Raw genomic sequence first — 12,472 nt, 5'->3', positions numbered from 1 at the left:
AAAATCGAACACAAATGTCGAAGTGACGAGGCGACGACGTTATATTTTTAATATCCACGACCACGAGTACCCACGAACTATGATATAATATTATATCATGCCACGAACTATAAGTCTATAACTATTGTTTTAGGTTACTGCTTAAACTCAGGGGCGTATTAAGAGAGGTGGATGTTTTGGGCATTCCACCCCTCAAAAAAAAATATAAGGTTATAAATTGTAAACGTATACCACTGCGACACTGCCTAAATGTAGGTACGTACTAATAAATAGATCAAAACAACTATAATACAAGTATACAAGTATAGTTTGGTAGATGGTAGTTGGTTTTGTTGTATTTATATTTTATTTCGATATTATTATTATAGCATTATTACATCGTGGTTCGTAAGACCGCGACAGCATAATAATTGACTTGGATAATAGCAATTAACGATAATACTGCACTACTGCGACTGCGATAGTTGTCATACAAGCGACCACGGATATGGAGTGTTACTATAATATAGTAATAGGCAATAGCATATAATCTTGGTTGAAATATTGTGTATATATATATTTCAACCATGCATATTATAATATAGAGTATAGACGATTAAAATGTTTATATTTGTGCGAGTGATCGATAATCGATAACACTTCATATTATCAAATACTATAAATAGTATAAATGATATAGCATATACAGACATACAGTAGAATACTAGAATCACAAAATATTCTGTGGTAGAATATACAGTATATTATATACTATCATTTATAATATTTGATATTCTAAAATTATACGGGATTTGGGTAAAACGTAAAAATAAAGGAATCGTGGTGAAAACCCAAAAAGTCAAAAACGTTTCAAAGTACAACCTGCAGAGGTTGGTCATCGATATTCATCACGGGAAGTCAGAAATGACTAATGAATAATGAGTAAATAAGAGAAATAGGTACAGAATGTTAGTAATATTACTGATTATTGAGTATTAAGTGACGAGTATCAACAGTCAACACATAATATATGTGATATATATTATGAGGAATATTGACGAATGGCTAAATTGACTTATTGTTGACATTTTGACAACTTTAAAAGTTTTAAATAATTTATCACAGTCGCCGCAGCGGTTTATACACTGTGAATGTAATATATTATTTCTATAATAACATATGTATAATTAATATTAATTTTCCGTGACAGGTATTAGATAAGATTATAAGAATTAATCTTAGAATAATAAAACTATAAATATACAATAACTTACTACAATATAATATGGTACCTCGACTGACTACTGAGTACATCAACTGGCTTTCTAGTTTTGTACCTATGACACAGATCACAGAAAATCTGAACATTTTTTATTTTCAGATACATTAAAAATATATAAACATTGAACATTATTATTTATTATGGTCGAAGTTAAAAAAATAAAAATGTTCATTTTTAAAGAATAAGATTACAATGAAAAATTTTATAATGCCTAGTAGGCTGGGCATTAACGAGTTAAAAAAAGTTAAATTTAAGTTACTCAACAAGTAACTTTTAACTTTAAACTTAACTTACATTTTTCTGTATTAACTTAACTTAACGAGTTTAAATAATTAGTTAACTTGTCCAGCCTTGATACCTACCTACTATAGTTATTAATTATAAATACTACGTAAGAATGTATATAGGATGGCTAGGATGTGTGAAGACTATTGACTAATGAAAAAAACCATAAATATTTTAAAACTGCTTTATTTACGATTTTTTTTAGAAATTAATGATTTATTGAAAAATTTGTAGCTAAACATTCTGAAGCAAGTATAATATAATAATAATAATTAACTATGAATGTCTTGTCAAAAAGATTACTACATGGATGATTAAAACATACATTTTTAAAAATAACTTTCAATTTAATTCTAACCTCATCTTCAATTGCATTTATAAATCAAATCAAATAATAATATAATATAATAATGATCGTGAAAATTATAATTTACTATTTACAATTTAGTATTTGGACAATGCCACTAAGGGACTTCCGACTTAATAAATTGAAATTGGAATTCTAGTGGGAACAATTGGAGAACAGTGTCGCCATTTATTTTAAGGAAAGGGGGTTTCACAATAATCGTATACTGTAATCCATAAACGAAAATTTATACGATTTTACATTAATTACATGTTTCAATGTGTGACACATAATATTGTGAGTGGCCGCTCTTGCGCGTCTGCGCCTGTGCCCTGTTATACTTGCTGTAGTATTGGCAGTATTGCTGTCTTGCCGGTATCCGCGATTTTTGATTTGGGGCTTTCTTGTGTTGTCACTGTTTACTAGTTTATTTCAGTCACATGCTCCTTAGTACTGTTACTAGTGTATTACTATTTGTCACTACTAAGTACTCGTATTAGTCATAATATTCATTAACCGTTTTGAGCGTTTTACTTGGTGTATCGAACTGTCGGCTGCTGACTGCTGTTCTATAATTAATTTTTGCAATACGCTAAGCTTCACCACGCGATCATCAACTATGAAACTGTTTACCCACAATATGCTGTCGTCCAAAAGTCTGGAAGGAGTCAAAGTAGGATATCCGCTTCGCATTATCGTGAGTTATTTCATTGTTATTTTTATTCCCTGTTGTCGACTTTTGTTGAATACCGTTGTCTCCTTATTGTAATATTGCGTGTTCTTACTTTATACGTTATTTTCGACAGGCGAAAGAAATTAAGATATCCGAATCTGAATTCAATAAGGAGTTTGTGAAAAAAATAATAGGAAATATCAATTGGAAAGTTTTTGTAAATGCTGCTAAGCAAGTAAGTTCATTGTGTAGTTTTAGCATTGTTATTATGCAATCAAATAACATCTATTTAGTATTTACCATGATATTAATTGATTTTACAAGGGTTTATTTTTGTTTTTATTCCAGATTGGCTATGGCAAAGACCTATCTGAAGAGTTAATAAAAAACTATGAAAACGATGAAGAATATCTCAAAAAAGTACACCATTTACTCATGGAAGTAAGTCTGGACTGATGTATTTAATACTTAAATACTATCATTATTATTTTTTTTAAGTTAAGACGCATTATTTCAGTATTATGTTTTATCTATTGGCCTAATAAAAAAGTGCTTATAACCCACATTTATATCAAGGTCCAATCATACAATGATTCAGTTTACCAATTAGTTTTGTTTGAAAATACAATTTATTTAATTATTTTATTATATAATTAATAATTATTGATATTCCAACACGTGTTTATTTTATTTAGGTAGACATTATAAATGGTGAACTTATATGTCCAGAAACACATAGAGCGTTTCCAATATCAGATGGTGTACCTAACTTACTGTCAGATGAGGATTAAGTATAATCAATTTATTTAACTTTTTGCTTAATGTTAAAATTATTCATCCAAGTTTTATATGATTTAATAAAAATAATGTATTCAACTTGATTTAAAATTGTGTACCGTTGGTTAAAATAAAATTACTTCATAGCAGTGGTGTAGAATATATTATTTACAAGTGTGTGGTATTTTTAGTAGAAATACAATTTTAAATTTAAAACCGTTTATGAGCGCTTCTTAGTGAACTATAATTCAAGATAAATGCCAAGTATATTAAAATGTTAAATTAAACTAAGAACTTGTAAATTATTGAAGGAAACTTCATAGACATTATATCTCAGGTCAGATATTCAATTTTATAAATAAAAATGTATTACTAAATTTATCTATTAGAATTGTTAATTTGGTTTTGTTATAGACTTTAATATACAATAGTACTGATGCCAGTTTCAAAAATATATTGCATAAAAATAAAATCTGAGATATAAGGTTAGGTTACCAGTAATCAATGAATTTCCTACACTAAAATATGAGACAAATGTTATGTACTTATATATATTAAAATATCTATAACTTTTATACTTCTGTGCTATGGACAACTATTGTCAGCCACTAATAGTATAATATGAACAAAGTTAAATTTAAAAATTTTAATTGTATAAAAAAATGTTTGCTTATTTAAGCCTTATTAAAACCTCCAGTCTCTAGGACTATTTAGTCATGGACAACATAAATGTAAAAATGGATATGGTTGTCTAAAAAAAAGCGATTGATTTTGACTTGTGTTTTTTAAGATTTTTAAAAGAAGTTAGCACTTACAATATGTTATAATAGGTACCCTTCTAGAGCAAAAGCATTTCATCCTACTTGCATGTATTGTATAGAATTTTAGAGTATATTATACAATATCTAAACATATTTGTAATTAACACTAAACCAACTCTGAACGAATCTAGGAAAAAAAGCCCCGGTACCAATTAAATATAATCATTACATTTATCTATGTAACATTTTTTTAACATATTTATAAGTATAGCTGCAATCTGTATTTAACATTGTCATTTGTACCTACTTACATAATTTAAAAAATATTTAAGGATAAAAATTTTAAATAATTAAAAATTTTACATTGATAATATATAATTAAAAAAATTTTAATAAATTATATATAAATGACAATTAATTTATATTTTTTAATTATTTAAAATTTTTATCCTTAAACATTTTTTAAATTATGTAGGTACAAATGACAATTATGGACAATGTTAAATGCAAATTGCAGTTCTACTTTTAATAAATATTATAATTTGAGACGGCGGCAAATTTCTTGCTTGTTGGCAGCAAATAGCTTAATCCGCCACTGGTAAAACCCATAGGCGTAAATTAGGGGGGGGGGCATAAGGAGTTCCGCGGGTCTGTTCTATATTTATAATTTTAGCCCCCCCTTCTAACAAGGCAAATTTACGCCTATGGTAAAACCTACATTAAAAATCGTTAATATTTCTAGTTTCTTCATTTTTGATATAAAACAATTATTTAATTGGTACTTAAATACTAAGATAGTAAGATAACAATGTTATTGTGTAATTTTCCTCACCACCTTTATTGTTAAACGACATACATTAACAATATTAACAACGTCTGTGTTATTTATGAGGTATTACACGAGGCGCGTTTTTTTTATTGTGGTGTCCCCAGTAGGCCTAATCCACATTGTAAGCGAGAACTCGCGAACGTCGGTCGACTATAATAATATTGATAAAGATACTTTCTCGCGTATAAAATACGTCTTATGACTTAGGTATACACCAAATATCCAAATATCAATGTAACATTGTAACTAATACATAATATATATAGCTATATAGGTAATCTAAGCAAATAAATATCGAATATTATATACATTTGATAAGAAAGTGTTAATTGGTTTAAATTAATAATTTTAGTTTATAGTCGTAGCACATTTGCCCATTTCCAACTTACTATAGTGTTGAATTTAAATGCGTGTATTAGCTTCTAAAGAAATAAGCGAGGCTGCAGGTACTGAGAAATTATTAGTGACATACTCACATCGTGTTATAAGTTTATAGGGAGTTAAAATAGGTTACATTTTTTTGGGGAACCTACTTAACGGATTATGTATTAAAATCCTAATACAATTATAATGTAATGTATAATACAAATTATGCGCAGGTTTTGTGTTCAAAACTGGGTGTAATAGTTTGTGAGTTCTGCATCTGTAATTAGGGCAATTGTTTGTGAGCTAGCATCCGGGCTAGGAATATGACTGTATGAGATAACAAATAAGTAGGACAAATCGTTTACAGGTTATGTATTTCGCTTTCAAAATCGGGAAAAAAATGCGGTGGTTTATGGGTTTTGTTTTTGAAACCGGATACAAATGTTTGCGAGTTACGAGTACGGGATACCAACATGGCAACATGGATCAAATTGTTTTTGGGTTGTGAGTTTTGCGTTTAAACCCTTGTAAAGTTGTAAAATTATTTTTGGGTTCTGTGTTCAAAACCGGGTAATATTGTTTATGAGTTTCTCATCTGAAACTGGGCACAAATTTGCGAATAGTGTAGTAAGTGGCCTGGATATATGTCAATTGCGCCAGAAATCACAGGTAAGGAAAAAAATAATGGGATTCAAAAAGGTTATACATAAAAAAAAAATTGTTATTTGAAAAAAAAGTAATTAAGTTATACATAAAAGATAATACCCTTCAGGTTACTATTATTTAAATTCAACTCTTTTCTAATTCTAAAACTATATACTATTTAATATACTATTTAATATACCTATGTATATTATTTTATAATAATAATAAGTATACAATATAATATATAAATCAATAATAAATATAACTGTCTATGATATAATAATATTATATTGTAAATATTTAGATTAAAAAAACAGCTATTGGAATTGAACTCTATGGTTTTAAGACTATAAGTCTATACTCTATAACATATAGTATATAACAACTTAAATAAATAAATATTACAAAATGATGTATAAATGTTTATGGATCGCAGATTGGTCAGCGAATCCACCTACATACACATCTTTATTTAATATTAAAAAAAACTCGCGCTCAAAATAATGTACATAATATTATAATAGTCAATAGTCATTTTACTGCAAGTATGGAGGTGATAATTGGATACACCTTATAAAAATACAATAAATCCCGTATAGAATTTTACACACATAATATAATAAATGTATTAAAATAATTTTAAAAAAACCTTTACAACAACTTAAACTATGTACCAATAAATAATAATACAATATAATTTAGCCCAATAAAGAACCTAGAAATAAAAATACAATTTGTGCTGTTATACGAACTGAATCAACATTATACTGCATATATAATATTGAAAAAATCGGATAATATGTACGTGTGTGTATAATGTATATTGCCGGCCAGCGGTAGTCTATGTGTTTGATAATAAAATTAAGTGATGAGTGGTGGTGATGCGTAAGGGGACAACTAAATAAAATAATAATATAGTTACCTACGCGGTACGAATAATACGTGGATGATGAAACAATTTTTATTCTAATATTATCTAAATCGCCGAAATTCTCTAGTCTATAGTCACTGAATTATTATCTGCCCTAAACACAGGTGATCCTCTATCCGTAAATGTAATGTATGTAAATAAATGTAATATGTAAAACAATAAAAATACTTATATATTATATACTACATTACAACTACAATAAATACTAAAAATAATTCAATAAGTCTATATACATAAATATATATTTACAAAATACATAAAATTATCTTACTTTAATTAGGTAGATACCTAGTTTAACTTAGCTGTACTAACCAAGATTTAGGTCCGGATTGGACAAATTCAGCTCACCGAGTTTTAAAATCAACAGACAACAACCTTCAACCATGTATTATAGTTTGTGCGAGTCCAACATTTAATCTCTATTTCATCAATTTTTTTAATTTTTTTTTTTATATTTTTAATATATTTTCGATCAGCGGCTCCTCATGACATGAACGTTTGATTTTGGAAATCGTCACCGCCCAACGAGTTTTACTCGGTATAACTCGTCGAGCCAATCCGACTCTGCCAAGGCTATATTATTAAAATATATAAGTAATTACTAATTTCTTACCACCACATGGACTCGCAATAATTTTTCCATCGTGTACGTTTAAAGTTTAACTGTTATGTAACATTGAACCCATTGAGGTATAAATACATAAAACTATTCCGAATCTGTATATTTTGAAGAATAAGAATCGTATTCATTGTCGATGTGTGCTATTTATGAAGCTAAAACAATGTAATGATTTACGATTTATTTTCGTATATTTAGAATAAACTACAATTTCTAAAAAAAGAAACAAGGAAAGTTAAAAAGAGTTGCAGAAAACTTTTATAAACTATATAAATAAGAACATTAATCGAAGAGTGGAAGAAATATAAATATTATTTATGAAAACAAAAACTGATGTATAATATTATTTAAATGTTTTTGAACAAAATAAAAAATAAATAAGAAATACATAGTTTAATAGCCAATAGGTATATAGTTTATTAGTTCCTTATTAAAGGAAAATTAATAACAAACATTATTTAGCCAGTTTATTATTTTATTAGCATTTATAATAAATTATAATGTAAAATATGAATAAATTGTAAATAGTTTACGTTTTATATTATTATATAATATGTACTACCAATCAAGGCCGTAACTGAAAAAAAATGTCGGGAGGGGGTGAACCCTGTGGACCCTCCTCCCAGTTACGGCCTTGCTACCAATATATACTACAATAAGAAATAATATATCAACTACTTAATATAGTACTATAGAGATAAGTAAGTATTAAAAGGTATAGAATATAGCCAGTGCTCAATAGCGTAGCAAGGAGTGTGACGAAGTATGCCTACAAAAATAGTATTTTTATTCTACTTAGAAAACGAAATTTTCTGTGTACGATTTTGTTTATTCATACACACTACGTGTGAATTTAATAATTAAGTTATGAAAATAACATAAAGAAAATACCAAATTTTTCCATTAGTGTTTCATTAATTATTGTTATTAACGAGTATATTGCGTACATGGTACATTTGTCAAATTTTTTAATCGGTAAAAGCGCTTTTTTCTAAGATTGCCAAGGGCTCTAACGCGTCTTTCTACGCTGACTAGGTAGTATACCTACATGCAGTGTTTGATTTGGAAAAAAAACTAAAAGGGGGACTCAGACACTCAGTGGATATTGGATAGAACGAGCGTTCCATACAAAATTTACTGTCATATTACCGTTGGGGGGCAAATTCCCTCCCTTCAGCCACCCATAATCCCAAAAAATCATTAAATTGTATAAACACTTATTAATTTTATTATTTATTATATCATTCAATTATAATTTATATTACGATTATATCAATCCAATAAATATAATATTTATTATTTATGGAATAATCACAGATTTAATGTATTTATACTTCTGTGAGCATACTCGTAATCTTCGACCATATAAACTAAGTAAAAAATAAACTTAGTTTATATGGTCAAAGGGCATAATACTTTCTTATCATTATATTTTACGTTAAGGAATTTTACAATCATTTTTTTTTCATAGTCGATACAAATGTACAAATATTATGGCTATAGGTTATATAGGTATAATTTGCATCAGAAAAACTGATTATTTATGAATTCACTAAACCTAAGTAGTAAATGTTGCGTTCCCAACGTTCCGTTTCAAATAAATCACAAAACGTCCACCTATAATTCAAGCACTGTATATAAATGTATATCAAATTTGTGGTTAGGTAGGTAGGAACTATAATTAAATTGGACGCACTTCTATTAAATTAATGGGTTATTGGGTTAAACTACTTAGTAGGTACTTGAACGATATAAATGAAATCACAGTTTTTAAAGTTTATTTATATATATAAATAAATGTTATTTGTTAATTGGTTAACAAATCTTAAGTTATATAAAATAAAAAAAATATAGTAAGGAACTTTATAAGTTGCTTTGATTAGGTATGATCTAATATTTCTTTATGAATCGACCAATGCAGTTTTTGTACCTTCTCAAATTTAATTGATTATTTAAATAGGTGTTATTATTTATACAATAATGTAAAATAATAAAATAAAGGAAAAAACTCAAGAAACTACTAATTTTTTGTTTACTCTGTGAACAGACCGAGTTACTTATTGTAATATTGTCACGAATGTTGGGTTATTGTTACCACAACGTTGGTTATTACCATAATCTCAAAGTTTGCAAATATTCCGTGTTTAGATAACAAAAGAAATATTAAAGCTGTTATCGTTGTTATATTATTTTGCGAGATTATTGAAGTTTTCCAATTTTCAATATAACTATTTTCTATATCAAAGCGATTCGTTTTCGGGGCCATCGATTTTTTTTGGTACATGATTCGTATTTTTTCGTCCCCGTAACCAGTTTCTTACTCTCAGATTTCAATGGTGGTCCTATTTGCGACGATACGTTGACGATTGCCGCTCTGACCGAACTGAAAGACTGACGACAAAATCACAATAATAATAATACATTATTACTGTCATCATTGATATTGTTATTATGGTTCCACATCCGATATTCGTCATGAATGCTGAAACGTCTCGTTACTACATCGACAACCTGTACACGCAAGACAACGCAAAATGCTATCAGGCGCTCAATTTCGTAAAGAACTCCATCATGGGTAGCAACAAGCAAAAGGGAATAGTTATCGCCAACGGCATACTACCCAGGCTTTTGCAGGTAATTCATTATAAAACTGAAAATGAAAATTCCTTTCAGGCACTTTTACTCGATTCATCAATGCAATATTTATTATTCTTTTTTAGGTGTTACCCGACCAATCAAAAACACCAGATATCCGTCTAGAAACTGTAGTAATACTTGGCTCATTGGCCAAAGGAACTGAAGACCAAGTTAAGGCACTGGTGGATGCAAATGTTGTGACATATATATTCAATGCTTTCCTCATGGACGATGAACCAAAATTTACAGAAGCATGTCTTCGTTGCATATGTACCATTTTACAATTTCCTTTTTCTGATTATTCCGTAGTGTTTAGTGATGTAGCCATTATAAGAAAGCTGATTAAAACTATTGAAGATTCTATTAGCAACAGTATTTGTGCCATGTCTATACTATCTTATTCTTGTCGGACAACAGCTCATCAAAATATACTATGGGAAGAAGGAATCGGTTTTATTTTGGCTAATCTATTGAACACTGAACTGGACGATTTATCCATTGCCACGTTGAAATGTTTTGCTCGTGTTTGCCAAGATAACCCAATGATTTCTGCAGCTTTAGAAGAGACTGAATATAATGGCAAGACAATGCCAGAAATGTTAGACTCAATGCGAGGTGGTGATCGACCAACTAGTATGCGTTTAGCCGCATCAAAATGCATAACGTGTCTCTATAGAGCAGGAGCATTAGAAGTAAATGATTCTAAAGTAATGTTTGGAGCATTACCAACTCTTGTGCGCTTATGTCAAAATGATCAAAAATGGGAACATCGTGTTGAAGCAGCTGAAATTTTAGCTGTACTTATTGAGGATGATGCTGAACTTCAGTCATTAGCAAGTATATCAAATCACTTGTTACAAACTCTAGCAGAGTTTGTGAATTATCCTGCACATCCTTTGGGGGAATATGGTGGCACTTATGGAGAACATAGGTCTAAAGAAATGAAACAAGCTGCTTTCAAAGTAAAAATAAATCATAATTTTTTTCTAATTCTTTAAAATTTTTGAGTATTTATAATCATGTATGTTTTAGGTATTTGCATCTCTTGGGGCAAATGATGAAGAAATTCGTAAGCGTATAATTGAAACTGACAATTTAATTGATCATATAGTTTTAGGTCTGAAAGATCCTAGCCCTAAAGTGCAATTGGCTGCTGTTCGATGTTTACATTCTTTGTCACGTTCTGTCCAGCAACTACGTACAACTTTTCAAGATCATTCAGTTTGGAAACCTTTAATGACATTATTAGAAGGTGCTTCAGATGAAATTCTGAGTGTCACCTCTTCCACACTATGTAACCTTTTATTAGAATTTTCACCATCCAAAGAACCAATCTTAGAGTCAGGAGCTATAGAACTATTTTGCAGTTTAACTAAACGAGATGATCATTCATTAAGACTTAATGGTATATGGGCATTAATGAATATGGCATTCCAAGCAGAACAAAAAATAAAATCACAAATCCTAAGTACTTTGGGAACTGACCAAATATTCAATTTGTTGTCTGATTCTCATATCAACATTCTAATGAAAACATTAGGACTGTTAAGAAATTTGCTTTCGACAAAACCTCACATCGACTATATAATGAACCTCTGCGGTGGTGATATAATACAGGCAGTGATGATGATTCTCGAAGGCGATCATTTGCCGGAGGTAAAGGAACAAGCATTGTGTATTTTAGCCAACATTGCTGACGGTGACATAGCTAAAGATTACATAATGAGAAATAACGAGATTCTGAAAAAAATACAAGAATACATGACAAATTGTAATGCAAAATTACAAGCTGCAGCAATATTTTGTGTTTCTAATCTTGTGTGGAAAGAAGATAGTGGTGCAGCTGACAGACAAGCCAAATTAAAAGAAATGGGCATTTTTAAACTTTTGCAGCAATTGATTACAACATCGGATTCATTGTTGTTTGACAAAGTAAAAACTGCATTGACCCAGTTTTCAGACTCTTGACAAATCAGCTGTTACAACTTACCGCCTTCTGTTGGCGTGTAAGCAAAATGTTTATTTATTCATCCTTTCATTAAAAATAAAGCCTTCAATAACAATTTATTGTAATCTTGTTTTATTTAATATAAATAATAAATTGTGAAAGGCAATGTTATTATAAACATTTGTAAAAAATTTCTTTTGATTCTTATAAATCTATTGTATAATTTTTTTTTTATCATATTCATTATTATTTGTTAATTATTTTAATTTAGCTGATAAATATTTTGTTTTCATCATATGATTAAACTAAATCTAATTTAATATTTGTACTCTAATTATTTTTCTTGCCCAGTATAATATATATAGAGATAATTTATGTTTATGAAACATTATTT

At 28.9% G+C, this 12,472-nt stretch overlaps 2 protein-coding genes across 2 annotated transcripts; both read left to right on the top strand.

Annotated features, from left to right (window-relative positions):
- Positions 1-2,160: 2,160 nt before the first annotated feature.
- Positions 2,161-3,491, top strand: LOC132931656 (multifunctional methyltransferase subunit TRM112-like protein). Its single transcript, XM_060997559.1, has 4 exons — positions 2,161-2,589; positions 2,699-2,800; positions 2,914-3,006; positions 3,261-3,491. The coding sequence occupies exons 1-4, from the start codon at positions 2,512-2,514 to the stop codon at positions 3,354-3,356; spliced, it is 369 nt and encodes a 122-aa protein (XP_060853542.1). The 5' UTR covers positions 2,161-2,511; the 3' UTR covers positions 3,357-3,491.
- Positions 3,492-9,663: 6,172 nt separating this feature from the next.
- Positions 9,664-12,400, top strand: LOC132918010 (armadillo repeat-containing protein 8-like). Its single transcript, XM_060979063.1, has 3 exons — positions 9,664-10,127; positions 10,214-11,092; positions 11,163-12,400. Exons 1-3 carry the CDS (start codon positions 9,945-9,947, stop codon positions 12,096-12,098), a joined length of 1,998 nt encoding a protein of 665 aa, XP_060835046.1. The 5' UTR covers positions 9,664-9,944; the 3' UTR covers positions 12,099-12,400.
- The last annotated feature ends 72 nt before the right edge of the window (positions 12,401-12,472 follow it).

The sequence above is a fragment of the Rhopalosiphum padi genome, chromosome 1 (assembly GCF_020882245.1).
Source record: "Rhopalosiphum padi isolate XX-2018 chromosome 1, ASM2088224v1, whole genome shotgun sequence".
NCBI lineage: Eukaryota > Metazoa > Arthropoda > Insecta > Hemiptera > Aphididae > Rhopalosiphum > Rhopalosiphum padi.
This window is presented reverse-complemented; position numbering and strand designations above follow the sequence as displayed.